General features: G+C 35.8%; 1 protein-coding gene and 1 long non-coding RNA gene across 2 annotated transcripts; one reads left to right on the top strand and one right to left on the bottom strand.

Annotated features, from left to right (window-relative positions):
* Positions 1-260: 260 nt before the first annotated feature.
* On the bottom strand, positions 261-5,587 carry LOC141399394 (transportin-1-like). Its single transcript, XM_073978063.1, has one exon. The coding sequence runs from the start codon at positions 5,248-5,250 to the stop codon at positions 2,578-2,580; it is 2,673 nt and encodes an 890-aa protein (XP_073834164.1). The 5' UTR covers positions 5,251-5,587; the 3' UTR covers positions 261-2,577.
* Positions 5,588-19,529: 13,942 nt separating this feature from the next.
* Positions 19,530-20,204, top strand: LOC141397420 (uncharacterized). The gene is made up of 3 exons (XR_012411397.1): positions 19,530-19,631; positions 19,698-19,783; positions 19,854-20,204. It is a non-coding gene; the product is annotated as an uncharacterized lncRNA (long non-coding RNA).
* The last annotated feature ends 482 nt before the right edge of the window (positions 20,205-20,686 follow it).

Raw genomic sequence — 20,686 nt, 5'->3', positions numbered from 1 at the left:
ATAAACGGTTTTGGAGAACAAATTTGAATCAAAATGTAAATATAAAGCATTAAAAACTTTCGTAGCTAATTTTTATTACTCGTTTAGGATGAAAAGAAGTATTTTTGGTAGCAAATTTCGAACTTTTAAATTTCAGGAGTAGACCCTATTACATTTTGAAAACCAAATTTTCCAAAATAGTAAAAATACAGCTGATTGTCACTTCTACCTTATATAAATTTGCCTTGAAACATATCAATTAATTGATTGAAACAACTCCATTTTTTTATTGTGAAGGGTTTTAATATGTTTATTTGATAAAATGTTATATAAACTTCAAATGGTTTACAGTACCCAATAAGATAAAAGTAAGTCGAAATAATGTTTTATGAATATGTAGTAATTTTTATATTTAAAAGGTGTATGCAGATTTCTTAGAAGAAAATTAAAAATATCAAACTCAATACTTAGAACGAAAAAAAATCAATAAATGATAACTGCTCGTTAATATTTTTATACAAGTATTTATGAAAATAGTTATTGTGTATTACTTTTATATTATTATCTTAGCTTATGTATTTTAATAATCACCCGAGAGAAAAAACGCGAACGCGACCAAATTCCGCGGCGAATTTGGTGTAGGTACATACGAAATCACGACCGTTTGTGTATTAATTTTATATTATTATCTTAGCTTATGTATTTAAATAATCACCCGAGAAAAAAACGCGAACGCGACCAAATTCCACGGCGAATTTGGTTTAGGTACATACGAAATCACGACCGTTTTTGTTACTATGCTATGTTTTTTTATTTTATATACAAACTACGCGACGATTGAGTTGTATTACACGTTATATTTGGACCCGGGGCGGAAGTCCATATGATAGATTGATACCCGACGCGAAACCGAAATTTTAATTTATATCACACGTATAGACAAATCACATAATCCCCATAATATCAGTAGTTATTTGTTAGAACACAAAAATGTTTATAGTAAATCTTCTAGATTTAATTTGCATCTACATGATGTGTTATATATTTTGGTTGTATGTATTTATGTATGTTTTAATTATAAAAATAAGTCTTTTCTTTACCTTTCGTTACAAAAACAAAATAATAAATATGAGAATAACCTTATAGGTATCGATCATATTTATAAATCTGCCTTTACATCATGTATGTATTTCCTATCATGATATTTTCTTTAAAAAAAATGCCGACACATTCGTAAAATGTTACCACCAATACATATAATAAAAAAGAAAATATAAATACATATAGGTATACATACGTTTTAAAAATGAATTTGTGAGAATTACAAAATAAACATAATACTATTTTTTCATGAACATTTTTAAAGGAAGAGAAATGATTTTTATTCTTTAACGCGAACCCTAACAGAAGTTTTGAACACGAGTGGACGACCGAACGGAGATCGAAGTAGTTAATTGACGAACGAACGAACGACGATAAAAACGCGAACGCGAAACCGATAAAACCCGAAACGCAACGATACCTCGCGAAGATGAAAAACATTTGAAATCACCCACATTGGTTTTAAGAGAAAAAGTATATATTGATTGAAAGTGCATGCGTATGCACAAATTAAAAAAAAATAACTCAATTCTTCTTCGCAGAGATAGATTTTTAAGTTCTTTTTAATTACATCAAATTATCTTGTTTATACGGGACACGACGATTTCCCTTTGTTTTATATTATTATTTTATAATCAATACACATCATCCTGTATTATAAGAAAGCAAAGAATGATAAATAATATTGAACTCATAGAAATGTTAAACAGTAAATTTGAAACTTTGAAATTGGATGAAAATAAACTTGTTATTAATTTAAGTACGAACGATGCAAACTTAAAAGGCCTTTTCTTATGTAGGCAAAAATAAAAATTAATAAAATATAGTACTGCATACACACGAAATTCCATTAAACTGTCTACTTTTCCTATTCCTTTCAGACCCATTGGATCGACAATTAATGCTTCCTTTACCATTTTCAATATTTAATTCAATTATAAAACAGTATTTACGTTAATGAAGCCGAAACTCGGTTCTGTTAGAATTGTTCCAGCTTGAAAAGTACACCAATTCGTTAGTCGAACTTAAAAAGTAAAAAGTATGAACACTGGCAGTTTTCTAAAACATGTCCATTGGCAAATCGTTAGTTTACTAGTTTATTTTACTTATTGAGATTCTCTTTAGGAAAAACTTTACTAGTATGATATCGATTAATATTTGGTTAAAGGAAGCACTAATATCCAAAACACTTGTGTTTGTTTCATTTTATGTTGTATGTTGATAGTATTGTGCTCGATATATTAATGCTTACATGAATCTGATGACAGTTTATATTTTGCAATTTAATGTCCTTTCGTTCTGACAGACTTAGGTTATTATTTATCATAACTGATAGTTTATAATATTTTGTTTACGAATCTATCGCTTTATCCCAGTTTTAAACTCAAATAATCGAATGATGAATCAAATAGTATCGACTACTGCAATATACATATTATTCCCTTACGTTTCGCCCCTGCTACTTTATGAACTGCATACCAAGCGATCAATTTCAATTTATATGTTGTACATGGCTACCAAACGCTCCGACAATGTTGGAGGGAATTGGTCTACAAAGCGGCGCCAGTTTTCTTCCCCAACTTGGGTTTTGAAACCATGTAAAATCTTCTGTATCATTTGGTGTAAATCCTGCGGCGGATTTACCCACGAAGCAATGGCGTCACAAAAGAATATGAAATCCGGAACAACACCAGCAGGATTGACGGTAATCATATGACACATACCACGAAATGCTGAATCCTTTTCGTCGTTATCTCTTATATGGCGCAAGGAAGTGCACCACTGTCTTACAAATTCTGGCAAATAAGGAGCGACTTCAACTGGACATACATAACCTAGGCGACCAATAGTTATAGCTGTATTCTCCAATAGGGTTTTGGGCGTGTTTGGTCGGTTGATAATAACTATTAATTCTTTTAGAACCAGATGTATGAATTGCCTTGTTTCTTCGCCGAGTTTCATACAAATTTCTCCAATTGCCCATGTCGCATTGTTACACACCGAGATGTAGTCTGGATTAAGATTTTGACCCAAAATGGGAAAGAATTCCGACATGAATGGGTGAACATGTTGGAAACAGGCTTTTGTCAAATCACCCAGCAATGCAAAAGAAGATTGCCTAACCTCTGGAAGAGCGTCTTGCATACATTGGTACAACAATTGCATAATAGTACTATTAGCAACTAAGGACTCGATATGGCCATCTAATCCTTCAGCAAGGCCAGAAAGTAAGTCTAAAGCGACAATCATGCGTTCTTTGTCTGGCTGATCGATTCCTGGGTTTTGCTTGCAAGCCATGTCTTGGTTGATTGTTTGTTCAATTAATGATATACATCGTCTATACACTGGATCGCAATACGGCAGAAATCCGGATTGTAAAGCAGTAGCAATGCTCGACAAGCATTCCAGCAAGGGAAACAGATCTTTATCGTCGTCTTTCAATAAATTCCACTTATCTATCAGGGGAGGCATCAAAATATCAATGTACTGTGGTTTATTCAAATGATGTCCTACTGAATCGGCCAAAGTGCCAACAGCGTCATAGAGAATTAGCAAATTTTTGTGTTGATATTTTGAGAATGCGAATACCAATGTTTGCAGTATATATTCCAAATAAGGAACTAGCTCGGTGCAAGCTTCCTCCTCAAGTGTCGCGAATGCTGAACAAGCAGCTTCTTGCACGCGCTTATTGGAATCCAGAATACGTTTTAAAAGTTCTTCCATTAATGGCTTTAAATATTGGTGCTGGGGCTGATTAACCACCCAATTAGCATACCGTGACAACGTCCAACAGGTAATGGAACGTACAAGAGCTTTTTTATCTGACAGGCAGCTAATTAAATACGGTATTAATTCGGGTAAATGAGGAATCATGCCTTGCATACAGCCCTCTGCAATAGCCCCTAGCGCTAGTACTCCACTCTCTTTTATAACCCAATCTTGATGAAATAGGGTGTCCTTCAATATTGGAAGAACAATGGGCAGACAATCCTCACGAAATACATTGGCCAAAACATCCAATGCTGCAGCACTGCATTTCCTCAGGTTCCATTCTGACAATGAGCTGTCATCATCCAAGCCGTCATCGAAATCATCATCGTCATCTTCTACACCAGCCCCTGCTTCATTGGATTTAATTGTATGGGTTCTTGATTTATGGAACCTAGGTCTAATGTCTTCTTCACGATCGGGCACCATGTCGTCCTCTTCAACATTTCCCTTGAGCAGAATAATGTCAATTTCGGAATATCGCATTCCCTTTACTAATATTGGTGCCAACTGCGAAAGATAGGGCGTCAACACTTCTTTACATATGCTTTGTTCTGCAAGGGAGAGCCAAAATTCCGAGGCTTCAAGGGCGACACCTTCATCCGAATCTTGCGTTCTCATCAACATGTACTCTATTATCTGAGGCATATGAGGCAATAAACGATCCATTCGTACTTCAAGTAACATGACAAGGCCATGACAAACATTTTTACGCACCTCGTGGTCGTCGTCCGAAGACAAATTGAAAAGGCTTTCAATAAACGTGTCAATATGCAACATGAGAACTTGAGAGCGTATCATAATGAATTGGTTGATGCATGCAATGGCGTGTGATCGTATTTTCGGACTATTGTGACTGAAATATTGTAAGAATTTAGGGATCATTACGTTTAACGGCCTATTTAGAGCTGCAGAATCCAACACTTCTGCGTGGTCTTCGCATATCTTTTGCAGAGCGCTGAACGCACCCTCACAAACATTGTAGTCTTGTGAGTCCAACATGTCACACAATGAAGGTAGAAGTTGAGGCCAATTATGCAAACCTCCATTGCTGGCAATAGTTGTTATCAAAATGCCTACCGTTGCTCTTATCAAAGGCGATGGATCCCCAATTGCCTGCAAACATTCATGTTTGATGTATTCCACTATTTCTGGTCGTAAATTGTTGCCATGAGTTCTAATATTATTCTTCAGTATTAATCCACTCAGGGAGCGTGTAGGTTCATCTTCGGTTTTTAGTTTGGTTAACACGTAAATCAAGTAATTGTTAAAGTCTGGATACTGATTTAATTCTTCCAATTTCATGTGAACTGCCATTTGCGTAGCTGTATTAGGAGATTGTGATTCCTTAAGAATGGTAATGATTTGTTGTAATCCATCATTACTCGGCTCCCACGACATGATGGTAGTTTTCTTGTCTCTTTATTAACGTTTATTAAATACACGCGTAATTCCGCAAGGTGTTTTCACTGCGATATGTTAAAATATCTGAAAGGCTTTATCGAGTTAAAGAATATATGTATGTATTTTTCTTTTTGCAAATTTTTTGGTTATGACTACGACAGCAGACAACGAAGCGAATCGTTTTTTTTCGGCTGCGGCGGCTCAACACTTGTAAGTCCAAGGCGGCGTCGGCGCGGCCAATTTTGTCGGCGGCGGCTGAATTTCGGCGTATTATTTTTCTTTAATAAGAACACAAAAACCAATAAAATAATTTATAAAAAAATATCTACTGCAAATAAATATTAATTTAATATAAAATATGGGTTTTAAAATTTTACGGAACAACTCTAGTTTAGTAAAAACTCTCCGATTTTTTTGAAATTTTTTTCCAGAGGTAGATATTTGCTCTGTTCCTTTACGTGCCTGAGGTTACCATTTCTTACCATTTTTAACCTGTAAAGTGTTCCCTTACTTTTAATAGCATACAATTTATATGATAGCAGTTTACCACTTTTACCATTTTCTGCCACTGTTACCATTTTTAAAAGTAAAGGAACATACCAATTAGCTTCGTTCCAGTACTTTTATAATGATAAAAGTGTCAAAAGAGCATACTGTCGAAAATGAGTTCCACATACACATTTTTCCAAAATGTACGGGAACGGAAAAAAGGCAGAAACGTCAAAAAAACTGGAACAAATGTTAAAGTCGGCGAATCAACCAATCAGAAGCCGATAGACGCTATTCAGCGCCATTTTTGTTCAAAGAGAAGTGAACATTTTGCAACTTTTTTGGTGTACGGGAACACCTTTTGGGGAAAAATGTGCATAATGTGTTAAATGTGTAAAAACTTTTTAGTTCTGGAACGATGCTATTGTTGCGCTGATCATGGGAATGTATAATTTTCTTGGGGGACGGATCCGGTTACCCGGTTATGGTCATACGATTACGTTGCCTTAATAAAAATAATAATAACTAGTTCGAATTATTCGCCCTTTTAAAAGGAAGAAGTGTCAATAGAAATCTGTTGTGAAAAAAGAAGATATGTCCGTTTAAATTTGAAAATGTAAGAAACCCAGATTTTCACTACTTTTACCGTTATAAAAAATAAAACGAAGTGACCCAAACGAACTAAAGGCATTGTCGCTGTCCATGGATCACAACACGATATAATTTTGGATCAGAACGCTTGAATATTTTTCTGGTCAACTTTTGTAGCACAGTGCCATTTATCGACATTTTTCGAAAAGTTTGCACCTTCTCAAGGCCAAACCTGCCTGAAGGAGCGTTCCAATGCTTTTGCGATGTATTATGGAATTCTTAAGTACTGTCTTGGCTACAATTTATATGCCAAAATGTCCAAAAAAACGTGGATAAAAAACTTAAAGTCAAAATCGGGAGGCTCGATTTTCACCGTAGACCTATGGTCTAGTTGACTTTTTTTGCTCAGTTCAATCCCAGGAATAAGAAACGTGAAGGGCCCATTAAGGTTTTCGATTCGATTTTTAGACGATTTGAGCCGATGTAATCGGCGGCGGCTAAACTCCTAAAAAGAGATCAGCGGCGACGCGCCGCCGACTAATAATCGACTCGCTTCCACCCCAGTGACTATGTCACAGAGCTGGCAAAAAATCGATGGCACTATCGATAATATCGATTTTTTTAAATTCAATATCGATAGATAGTTTTGTCCAACGATGTTATCGGATTAAACACCACTAATGCCATGTTCATACCAGTATTTGAATCACGTTGTTCGCTCTCATAACACGAATTAACCCGTTAATGCGACATGGTACACAATTCATAGCAACATGATTCATATTTTCATACTTTTTATTTACTGATTTTAATGAGAGTTTCAGCCAAAAGACAAGTAAAATTAATTGATATGAACTGAAGAAATATTTGTCCTGTGTTCACATGGTAGAATCATTACAAGGTAGGGCATAGCAAACAGCTGATTACAATTTTTTCTATTGGTTTGCTTATTCTTTCAAATCAGTATGCACAAATTGTGTATGTATGTTTATGGTTTTGAAAAATATGACAAAATATTTTATACATATTAAAATTCAGTCGAAATGAAAATTGTTATTACAACATTTTTTATTTGTATTTATTACAACATTGTGATGAAACAAACTTTTGAACGTATACAGAAGCTGACTCTGTAAAGAAAACTTTTAGCCTCCCATTCATTTTACGCGTTTTTAGTTAATGACCAAAAATATCAAATAAACAGTACAACCTGTTGCATATTCAGTTAGTCCCAATTTACATTAGGGGAGTTTACTTGCGGCAATTGTCAGTTTGTAGGTGAGAGAGGGTGCTGAGAGGCAAAGGGTTACCATATGCCTCACCTCTCTCTCCTACAAAATGACAATTGCCGCAAGTAAACTCGCCCAATGTAAATTGGGACTTATGGTAATTCTGACAGAATAAGCAAATACACCCAGGCCTTGTTTTTCACAATTTGTTCGAACCTGACCTACCTTCCAAATTATTGTACCATGCGGTGTTCATATATCTATTTAATACTAAATTATATTATTTTCATTCATGTTTTCTATTTTTTCCCACAATTTTGGTGTTTTCAGTACATTTTTTCAATTTTTCTATTTTTAAATTTAACGAGAGAAAGAGAGAGACCTGCCAAAGTATATTTTTGGTATACAGACTTTCTGGCAGGCATTTGATTTCTGTTTCTAAATTTGTACGCGAGTTTGAAACGATGGACAATACCCAGCTAAAAAAATTGGAAGTTGTGAAAAATGCACTCCGTTCGATACATTTTATAAGCGGTTTCTTTAAAGATCCCTACAAAACAAAAACAGTTGGTTGATACCTACCCGTCGCTGCCGACATAATTTCTTCAAAAGAGAAACAAGTGTGAATATATTTCGAAGAATTTGTTATGAAATTAAAAATACAAACTAAAGTTGCAACCATTTTTGTGGTAATTTACGAGACGGAAATTTTTAATGGAGTGGAGTTGAACAGCAAAAAATTTTGGAAATTGTGCATGTGGAGTTATGATTTCCTTCGATGCAGTCCACATGGAGTTATGAAAAATGCACTCCGATGAATGCAATTTATAAGCAGTTGCTTTAGAGATCGAGGCGGAAATTTTTAATTGGAGTCCTTGTCGAAAGCTGAACTAGTGATGGGAAGCCAACATAAAAAACCTTTAGGATGGTGAAGCAAAATCAGATGCGTTTGGATTAATTAGAGAACGGAAAAAGTAAACTCAAATGTGATTGAATTTAATGAAAACTTTTTTTAATTTGTCTTTTTATATAATAAAGTTCTTTGTATTATTGTTTTACAAATAATGAATGCATTTTATTTATTCTGGGATATTTCGCAATGGCTTTCATTTTTATTGCATCTTTAGACTGACTAAAAATGCAATCCGAAGAGTGCCTTTAAATTCAATCCAAAACACTACATCAAAAGCTGTGATTTGGATCTAAAATTGAGTGCATCCTAGCTGTGTGCTGTGGAAGCAAAATGGAGTGCTTCCTAGCTGCGCGCTCCCTTGTAAAATTCATAAGTGAATTCATAGGAAAAGATGTACTCCAACGGCAAATATACTGCTGGGATGTATTCCACACTTGTACTGTACACTTGTAGTGATTAAACTGCATCCGCAAGGGTGACACCTAGAGAAAACAAACACACTACAATTTTCTGTCATGCGGGGCATACACTATACTGCCAAACTGCACTGCCAAATGAACCCTTGTGTACGTGTGTGATTGAATAGTGTGTGGCATTCCTTCAATCCATATTGCAAAAAATGATGAATTTTCCTCCAGAACTCGATTTTGTGTTGAAGTTTTCCAAATTTTTAATTTCCTCACAAATAATATTTGTTGTTTTCAAAAATTATTTGTTGGTTACTTAGAAAATAAACAAAATTCATCGGATTGAAAGGGGTTCATTTACAAAATCAAAACTATTTTGATTTCAATCCTGCCAAAACTACTCCCAAATACATTAACAAAAACTTCAAAATTTACTAATACTATTACAAATGCTGTCCTGCATGCCCCTAGTGTATGCCCGGCATCAAACATGTTGGTGCCTTAACTTAACTTGACGGCGTATAAAATTTAAGTTCCTCTGTACTCTGTTCGTGTGTTCGTTTACTCAATAATTTGTACAAATTTGTACAAGTTCAGTAACTTCTTGCAATCGACTAAGTTCTTTTGCATTGTACTGTAGAGTAAACGAACAACATCCAGTAACAATTTTTACAAATTTTGAGCAAACGAACACACTGAATAAGGGCATCTATAATCAAGTGGCATTTTCTGTGATCTTCTGGCAAATTTGCAAATAACGGAATTAATTTTATTTTTGTAGAATCGGCGAAGCCCATCTGCCGCATTGGGCACCACGACTCCACTTCTTCCAGACTTGGTGTCTTGAAACCCATGACCTCCTGCTCCATACAGTACCCACTTCTTGACAAAGGTGATTTCTGAAGAATAAGGCGGGTTTCCTCCTCTGTGTAAGGGCGAGGGCTTCCAAGGGCAATTCTTTTCATAGTTTTATGGATAGCTATCAGCACATTTTCATCAATTTAAAAAAAGGTTAATTTTTATAACTCTTCACAAAAAACACTTTCTTGCCGCGGGACGCTTAGGAAAAGTAAGTCGACTTTAAACAAAACGAAATAGCATAATCGAATATCTTGTAATCGATTTTCAATTTGTGAAATGAGTGGTTCAGTACACACATCGGCGAACTCCACTTTTGAAAAATCTTAAATTTACGTGTTGAAGCCCCTGATTCACTGCTTTAGTGCGTGCCGTGCTTGTTTTCACATTTGTATTCGCTCGATTCGCATATGCAGTATGCACAGTATTGCTTTTTATACAAGGTTATGACAAGTGTAAAAAATAGAGTCTCCGTTGATTTCTCCGTTCCAATTTCAAATGTAAACGAACAGCCCAATAAGACACAGTCTTAAACATTTGAAAAAAACACACATCATGGTACAAATACACAGGTAGCCGCATCGGCAATTGTTGGCAACATTAGATGTCAAAATTTGACATAAATTCAATGCAATTGACACATTAGCCCTGTTCCTTTACGTTCAAGAATCTTCAAGTTTTACAACTTTTTACTCGAAAAGCGTTCCTTTACTTCAGACACAATACAATTCATATGGGAGCAGTTTTCAACTTTTACTACTTTTGCCGGTTTTACCATTTTCAGAAGTAAAGGAACAGACCAATTATGTTACAATCAGCTGCCATGATAATGCTACCTGTATTATTGTACCATGACACACATATTGTTTTCATTATTCTCGTGTTGCTGTGTTCTCATTTTTGTGGAATAAAATTAACGGCATAAGACCATGTATACATACATATATACCACAAATAGTCCTTGTGGCCCTGAGTATAATGATATACGTTTTGTCTTGCACAAGTTCATACTTCCCGAGATATGGGCCTCTGAAATTCCGAGTACTTAGAAAAATTTACAATTAACCCTTAACCTGGTAACCCTTTACCTTTCAACACCCTCTCACCGACGAACTGACATTTGCCGCAAGGAAAATTGGATCACCGGGAAAAAAAAAAACCGCGAAAGACGCCGAACTAAGAGGACGTGAAAATTACTCAAAAATCATATTTGTATTCGTTGAATTCTAAGTGAAAACTATATATAAATATGGTTTGGCCCGTGCCTGATGAAATAACATTGGAAGATGGGTTTAAATACCCACTACCAAGAATTAAAAAATATGTCCATTATAGAAAGGAATACGTCGCAATACTCCAGGGATATTCTAAAAATAAGAGCATTCCCGTGATGAAAATCGCTGATGGATTACATACAAAGTTTAATAATCTGGAAACTCATTTCGTAACCAAGCGCAAAATTAAAATTATTTGCAATGATCGTGACACCATAAACAGGATTGTTGCCGATGAAGAATGCCGCAAAAATTACAACATTTTCATACCAGCTGAATTGTGCGAAATCAAAGCAGTAGTGCAAATTCCGTCTGACCCAGAGTTTTCAGAACAATTTTTATTTGAAAATCTGGTCATTAAACACAAGCCCGAATTTGGACCAATCTATGATGACATAACAATAACGGAAATTAAACGTTTCACTAAACCGGACCTTTCCAAGGAAGGTCAGAGAATTGACTCAGAAGCAGTCCTGCTCTCGTTTAGCGGCGACAAGTTGCCGTCTCATGTCTGTTTTAATAAGGTATTCTTCCAAGTAAAACCTTATATTGAAAGAATCCTTCAATGCAAGAAGTGCTGGAAATACGGACACTCCAAAAATGTATGTAGCCGTTCTCGTGACATCTGCCCCCGTTGCGGTGCTGCACATATGGGCACCTGTTCATTGATACCGAAATGTATCAATTGTGGCGGTCAGCATGATGTCAGATCCAACCTTTGCGAAATACGTATAAGTCTCAGGAATAAGGCAAAGAAAGAAGCTGAGGACAAGACACCAAAAATTATGTCGAATGAAATAGTTACTTCTACTGTACCCCATAATATGTTTGACCTGTCACAGGATGACTTTCCTGAGATCGGTGCTAAAAGACCTAAATTGAAACCTAAGCCCAAATATGGCACTAAGAGAAAAATTACAAACTATTCAAATATGTTTATCGATGACTTACTTGATGAATCCCATCCAATAAACACACAACCTACACCTTTAGCTGCTGAGGGAAAGCTGGCAGATACCGTCACTACCTCAGTTCAGACAAATACTAATACTACCTCATCTGATACAATGGAGAACAATGCATCAGACATTGAATTCGACACGAACTCAATATGCAACTCCACAGAAGTCAACACTAATCAGGATAACAATGAATCCATCAAATTAAAATCTAACTATAAATCTACTAAACCCAATCCCAATATATCTAATACTGCTTTACCAGAAACTTCAAACAATCAAAAAGTAAACAAAACATCCATATCCTCCGATAGCGGCATTAACACAACTCTTGATCTTTTTGAAGCCTTTCAAAAAGAAAATATGAAATCCATTAACAATGAAAATACTACAGATTAATTTAAGAAGTATACGTAATAAAAAACCACAGTTGTCTCAATTCCTAAAAGAATCAGGAATAGACATTGCTTGCATATCGGAAACATATTTGGATAACTTGGATGACTTTAATATACCCGGCTATGACATTTTAAGAAAAGATAGGACCACATATGGCGGAGGGGTAGCCATATTAATAAAAAACACAATAAATTTCACAAACTTTGACATCAACATTATTAACCGTAATATAGAAATAATCGCCTGTTGCATAAGCAGCGAAATTGGCCCTGTCATAATAATATCAACATATATTCCACCGAATGTGTCATTCACTACAGCTGATCTTATGAGCATGATCCCGACTATACCACAAAATGCAAAAATCATTATGTGTGGCGATTTTAATTGCCACCACATAATATGGGGTTGCAACAACACAGACCATCGCGGAGAAAATATGCTTCAATTTATTGAAGACAAAGATCTAGTTCTTCTAAATGATGGATCACAAACTTATTTTGGTGGTAGTCGCCCTTCAACTTTGGACTTATCAATATGTAGCCCAACTATTGCACTGATTTCGACTTGGTATACTTTGAATGAAAGCTTTGGCTCTGACCACTGCGCAGTTATCATTGAAGTTGAACTACATCCAAGATGCCGTAAAACCACATATGGTGTACCAAGACATATAGCACAGGACCGCCTAAATGACTTTATAGATGAAACTCTGAACAGTGGTCAATATGAGGAATGTCCCGATAGCGACAAATTTGAATTACTGTCAAACAACTTTTATAACAAGTTCAAGGTTACCGTTGGCAAGAAACAGTATCCAGACAACAGTTGGTGGAATTTACGATGCAAGAAAGTCAAAGCAGCCTTAATCAAAGCACTTGCCCGTTTCAAGAAAGTTCCCAACAGAGTCAATAATGAAAAGTTAAAACAATGCCAAAAGGATTACTTTTATACACTCAGAGAGGAAAAGCGAAAAGGTTGGCAAAAAATGTGTGAAGACATAGACGCCGACATCACTCCAACTGAACTCTGGAACACTGTCAAGAAATTCAGAGGAAGACACAAGAACAAAAATAAAAACATGCCACAAACGTGCGTAGATAAATTCTATGACATATTGTCTGGACCAATTGGACCTATAAACGCACCTCCCACAGTGGACAACATAACAAGAGATCATGACTTCACAATGGACGAGTTTAACGCTGCTATAGAAGCCTCTAAAGACACATCTGCAGGCCTTGATGGTATTCGTCATGGACACATTAAAGAGTTTACTCACGAGGTAAGAGAAAAAGTTTTATTACTATATAACCACATATGGCGTTCTGGAGAAATACCAAACTCGTGGATGAAATACAAAGTATGCCCTATACATAAAAAAGGCAAACCAGCTGATGATCCTTACTCATATCGATCAATTGCCATGATCTCGTGTTGGAGGAAGATATTCGAGAGAATGGTTTTTCGAAGGATCGACCACCAACTAGAATCTTCTGATAAACTTCACAATGCACAATCCGGATTCCGGAAAACCAGATCAACACGAGATAACCTTACCTGTATTTGGTCAGCGGCCCAATTGGCAAAAAGGGAAGGCAAATACCTAATGGCTGCATTTCTAGACATCAAAAGTGCATTCGATAATGTAAACATTGATATTTTAATAGACAAATATAAACAACTAGGTGTAAGTGAGCGTACCTGTTCTATTTTACATCGTCTTTTTCAATATAAAGAACTCATCATCGAAGCAGAAGATTCTACTACTCGTAGGTCCTTTACTGGAACACCACAAGGCTCCGTTTTAAGTCCACTAAGTTTCAACGTCTATATCAACGACATTTTTAAAGATCTAGGAGTGGAAATTTTAGCTTACGCAGATGACTTGGTAATATTTTGTGCAGAATATGATCAAAATATGGCAAAAATAAAAATGCAGAAAGCACTTGATTGTCTAGTAAAAAGACTAGAAGAAATACAGCTTAATCTTTCCCCACAAAAATCGAAAGGAATGATCTTCAATCCATATAGCAGACGTTCTATTCAAATGCACCATGATCTAGTTATCAATGGCGAACGCATTGAATTTGTAAATACATTTAATTTTTTGGGTTTCGTATTGGACTCAAAACTCAGTTTAATACCACACATTGATCACATACACAAGTCGACTTTTCAATTCATGAACATAATCCGAGCCCTTTGTGGCGTATCTTGGGGAGGCAATCCACAACAGCTTATTCGTTTGTACGTTGGAGTAGTTAGACCTAAAATTGAATACATGGGACATTTATTGCTTGATGCTCCGCTCAGCAAAACTCTGAAAATTCAAAGAATCCAGTTCCGCGCTCTTAGAATTGCCCTCGGAGCGATGATTTCCACCCATACACAGTCTTTAGAAGTGGAGGCCAATGTAATGCCCTTACCGGATAGACTAAAACTGCTTGCCAGCAATTACATTAATAACGTGGTTACAGACTGCAGGAACCCGGCCAATAAATTTTTGTCACAATACAATGAAAAGTTCCAGATTAGACCTACACTTTTCCAAATGTACCAAAATAAGAAAACAGACAACAATCTTATGAAACTTCAGCGGCCTATTCAATATGAATTCCCGCTTCAAGCAAACCTACTTGTACCAAACATAACGTTGCTCGATGTCTGCAAAAATAGTGCGACCTCAGTGAATGTACAAGACCTGTATAAAGCTACAATTACCGCAAATTTCTCTGACTACATAAAAGTATTCACCGACGGTTCAAAAACCCCGGACAAAACCAGCTGTGCCTTATGGATGCCATCGTTGGACATCGAAGCATCCTTTTCCCTGAACAAAGCAAGCTCCATATATTCTGCGGAAGCTCATGCCATACACGAGGCACTTTTATTGATAAGAACCTGCGAACCCGGAAAATACATAATCATCACGGATAGCAAATCCGTCCTTACGGCCATCGGCTCCCGAAACAATAAAAACACCCATCCCTCTATTTTCCGAATAAAGAACGAGGTGTACCATATGTCGAGGGAGGCTTTCATTGTACACTTCCTGTGGGTACCAAGCCATTGTGGTATCGATGGGAATGAGTACGTAGACCTTGTAGCAACAAAACATAACCATACATACCCTTGTCCGAAAATATGTTCATCAGATTTAAGGCAAGAAAATAAATCTTCGGCTATTACATCTTGGCAGGAAAAATGGAACACGAGTATATACGGTAGAAGATTTTACACGTTTTCCCCTAAAGTCAACTGCCAACCTTGGTTTCGAAACATCAAAATGCCCCGAAGCGTCGCAACAACCATTACAAGGCTTAGATTTGGTCATAATCAAATGAAACATCATCTCCACAAGATCAATATTACCAGCACTGACAGATGTGATTGTGGTGATGTACAAACTATGGACCACATCACTTTCAATTGCCCGAACGTCAACCTTAGTACCAGACATTTCCTATTACAAAAATTACAACAACTTGGCATACATCAACCGTCAATCGACAATATTCTTAAAACTGACAACATAAAAGCCTACTTTGCCCTATGGAAATATTATAAAGAAGCAGATATTAAAATCTAAACAAAATAACGTGACGAATACACTATTCTCAAGAAAACTCAACAAATCTTCAAAATTCCCATGAAATAAATATATACCCGTGAAAGTGGCAACATAGACTAAGTGTCTCATGTCACTTTAAATTCCACCCCAAACATGGTGGAATTGGCATATGAAAACATATGTCAGAAGAAGAAGAAGAAGAAGAAGCAAGGAAAATTGCCTAATGTAAATATGGACTTGTGCAAGACAAAAGCTCTGTTCCAGAAATAAAAAGTTTTTACAATTTTTACCACTTTTACACATTTTGCGTTCCCGTACACAAAATTTATATGAAAATCGTTTACGACTTTTACAACTTTTACGACTTTTACCACTTTGTAAAGTACGGGAACAGGCCAAAAATGTATATCATTATACCCAAGGCCACAAGGGCTATATGTAGCATATATATCATCAAGTTCCTGGACCGGGCCCTAAACTCATGTTGTTCCACTTAAGAAAAAATTAAATTCTTCAAGAAAATTTTGTTTGCAACTTGTTCCAAAACTCGGTTTCAAACTTTTTAAAAAAACTAGTTTTAAGTGAATTTTAAGGAATATAATTCACGTTTATTGCGTTTAGCAGCATGAAACCTACGTAGAAGCATAGCTTTGATGCTGGTTTGGCAGTAGCTGGACGAAAAACTATGGGTTCGGGTCAATCTGGTACGTAAGAACCCTCTGCCGTGGGATTGTCCACTTTTATTGTTTTGGTGGTCCTTGAAAGATATTGTTTAAAAATCCATGTTTATTGATCCTTGAAAAACAGACTTTACAAAAATGTACGGTTACAAAACACTATTTTTAAACTTTTCTTTTAATATATTATATATGCTCTGTTCCAGAACCTGCAAGAAGCTACTATTTTGTACTACGATAACATTTTTTCCTTTATGTTATCGAAAAAAATAGTAAAAATTAGTAGATTCTTGCAGTACTGGAACAGACCATTTATGTTATAGGAAAAAATAGTAAATATTAGTAGATTCTTGCAGTTCTGGAACAGACCATTACATTTGCGTTGCTTTTCTTTTTACCTTTAGCCTGCCACCAAACATCAATTCCCATGACACCTGACACAATCACTATGCTAAATTTTCCTTCTGTCATAGACTAATAGGCCGTTTACATATAACCGGGTTAACCCAGTGGGTCTGGGTTTCAAATGTCATTTCCATTGTGTATACTTCAAATAAATCCTCAAAAATAAGGTTAACCCTGCAAAAAACTATAATCTAAACGCCGTATAATGCATATACGACGGATTACTCAATTTTGCCGCGGTCAAATCATTCAAACTCAAAAAAGTTCGACGACGATTTTTGTGGGAAAATTACAATATTTTCTTGGATATTTTTATCTGAGAATATTGTTCCCTTCAAAAATTAACCCCATGTATCCTTTTTGCCAGAACAAAGTATTTGTTAACTTGTATTTTTTTGGCTTTTTATATTGAGTTTCTTGGTCACCACACTCAATTCGAACATACTCGGTGCGAGCATTCCGTCGTCTATAAATGCATTACATACATATGCCGGACATACACTATGGGCATGCAGTATTAGTAAATTTTGAAGTTTTTGTCAATGTATTTGGGAGTAGTTTTGGCAGGATTGAAATCAAAATAGTTTTGATTTTGTAAATGAACCCCTTTCAATCCGATGAATTTAGTTTATTTTCCAAGTAACCAACAAATAATTTTTGAAAACAACAAATATTATTTGTGAGGAAATTAAAAAAATTGTAAAACTTCAACCCAAAATCGAGTTTTGGAGGAAAATTCATCATTTTTGGAATATGGATTGAAGGAATGCCACACACTATTCAATCACACACGTACACAAGGGTTCATTTGGCAGTGCAGTTTGGCAGTATAGTGTATGCCCCGCATTAGTCTATGGTCGAACACTTTTTCGGCATTTTCGAGTATAATACATGTACTTAATTGCTGCAGGGTTAGTTTCGAGACATTTTTGCCCATTTTCTGATAGTATATAAAGGGATCGATTATGGATAGCAACTCAACTGCAGTTGCGTTGCCAGAAAAGAAAATCATGCAATTAAAATAAGTAAAAACACGAAAATGTTTGTCAAATTCAATCAATATCAGTGTTTTGAACCGTCAGCTATTAATTTAAGCTTTGTTCCTTTACTTTTTTAATGGTAAGGGTGGTAAAAGAGAAAAGTGTCAAAATTGCTCTCTCATGAACATTTTTACCAGAGAAGTAGAGGAACGTAAAAATGGTAGATCTGGCAGCAATGCCAAAAAGATACATAAAAAATCAATTTTCGTCTTTTATTTCACAGTTTTAATTTAGTTTTGTAAGCGTTCGACTTTTTCTTGTTTTTCGTCCATTTTCTTTTTCATTAGTTGTGTCTTTTTACTTTTTCAGTAATAATTATTCAGCAACTTCTTTTCAGAGAGTAAGAGAGATTTTACTCTTTGATACGAAAATAGAGAAAAAAGTAAAAAGACAGCATTTAGTAAACTTTAGCAAGATAACAGTTGATAACCAAAACAAAAACATGTTGCGGGGCATCATAAATCTTAAATCCCAATCGCCAAGCAAAAAAAAAATTTTGCGTGGGGGGACCTTAGGGGGTAGCTTTTTACGCCTCCGTGGCAGCCACAAAACCACGATTTTCCTCCAGCTCTCAATAGGTAGTAAAGTTGGGAGAACTGGAGGTAACTAAAATGGGCACTCCCGAAGGCAGACCACGGTAATGCCTTTAATGGTCTGCCGTGCCCACAAAAAAACGCAAAAACAACAATACAAGCATCGAAGGGGGTGGCACTTTCTGCGGGGTAACCTGGTTGCTAGCCATGGTTAGCCATGCCGAAATAGCTATATCGTTGGGGTGTCAGATATAGTTATACACCCGTGATGAACAAAGGGTGTGGGCAACTGGATTGTCATGCCATTAATCCGTTGCCCACATGAAACACTAGCCGCTACATGTGAAATTCAGGAAAAAACCATTCTCCACCCATGATTATGGTCGTAATAACCAAAAGGGGTTTTTCCATTCTATGGAGAAGAGTTTGGATGTGTCCTGCATTTCATCATGGGGGGCTTCAACTGGAGAAAAACGCTGAAAAGAAAAAGAAAGATCAATTAATAAAAAAAGAAACAAAATGAAAATCAGAACGATACCGCCAGCTTGTTGTGCGTGTGTTTTTTTTTATTTTTGTTGAGTTTGACATTTCGATCATATGGAAAATCTACACTCTCCAAATATTGGGAAGTGTTCAGACGACCAACTGATTCTGCGTTGCCAATCAACAGTTAGAGGTACGATGTTATCATTAACAGGAGGGTTCTCTAAGGGCAAGTTTCTCTTAAATAAAGTCTAATGTTAAGGTTCAAATGTTGCAAAGGTTTTTTTTTGCAGGCAAACCGAGAAGGGGATGACTGATGGTAGAAAAAAAAGGACAAATCTAGGGTAATTTCAATATGTCGCGACTTGGAAAGAGGCCATTTTCTCTCACGAACCTATAAAAGAGAGTAAAAATGGGAAAAAAGGTTAGTTTTTCAGTGGTGTTGAGCTAGTAAGCGTTTTTATTCCTTGATAAAGTCAACAGTTTTGAACAGTTTAGCAGTGAAGAAAATATTATATATCTAAAGACTGTTTTATTGAGAATAAAGGTAAAGATTCCAAAATACAAGAATACAAAATGTGACATAAAAGTGATTAATGAGTGTTTAACGTAGGTTACGAGTGTGGGATAATCCCTGTTTTAGAGTGGTGAAAGTCTAAGCGAGCCAGTTTATTAAATATACTTCGACAAACTCAGAAGGTATACAAAAATTATTGTTAATAAAGAGTATTTGGCAGTTTATTTAATTAAACCTTTTTGGGTTTGCCAGGTCGAAGCCAGGTTCGTGGACAGATAGCGATATCTTGTAGGCGATAGTGACACTACAACCACACACCCAAATAATCCAGGGAAAAATAAGGTAAGATACTGCATTACCTATATTTGCCAGTACCATCTATGGGCAAAATCCGGAACGACAAATTGAGTCTCCACTCGTCGCATCCAAGCTCAGCACCAAATAATTTATTGGAGACAGCAAATTCCATTTTCTACAGAAAAGTCTCCACACCGTTTATTACCACCACCGTGTTCTGGAATTGCTTCAAAAAGATAAGAAAATTATGTGCACATATACTAATCCAAAAAAGGTCCCAATTGACGGTGAAAATTGATTGATCGAAGAAGAAACTACTTTTAATTACAAAAACCTGGTGACGGAAATATCCGGCCAGATTTAACTATTGATCTTTGTCCATCATGAGAAAAAGCTATTGGACCTAAATTTTAATCAACTATTAATCAATTTATATTTGACTTTATTAGTATATTTAGTTTATTTTAAATTTTTATCCTATTTCTTTATATATTTTTATAGACATATTTATATTTATTTGTTAATTTTGTTTTTTTTAAATTTGTTAATTGTTTCAACTTTTCAAGCTAAATAGGTACGTCAATTTAATGTTTATTTGATCCTTATTTGGACATTATTTCATAATTTGCTATAGAGCAAGCTTTCGTGAATCTGATTGTTAGACCCCCTTAGTAGTCCCTTGATAGAAAAGAGCTCTTTTTTTGCGACATTAGGGTGGGTTAGGTACTCAGAAACATTGTGCTTGTCTGTTGAGTCTTTTGTTTTAAGTAATCCTTTTTGGATATTGA

The sequence above is a fragment of the Musca autumnalis genome, unplaced genomic scaffold (genome assembly GCF_047663935.1).
Source record: "Musca autumnalis isolate F117 unplaced genomic scaffold, ASM4766393v1 scaffold_3, whole genome shotgun sequence".
Classification (NCBI taxonomy): domain Eukaryota; kingdom Metazoa; phylum Arthropoda; class Insecta; order Diptera; family Muscidae; genus Musca; species Musca autumnalis.
Note: the sequence above shows the minus strand (reverse complement) of the source record. Positions and strands in the feature narration are given on the sequence as shown.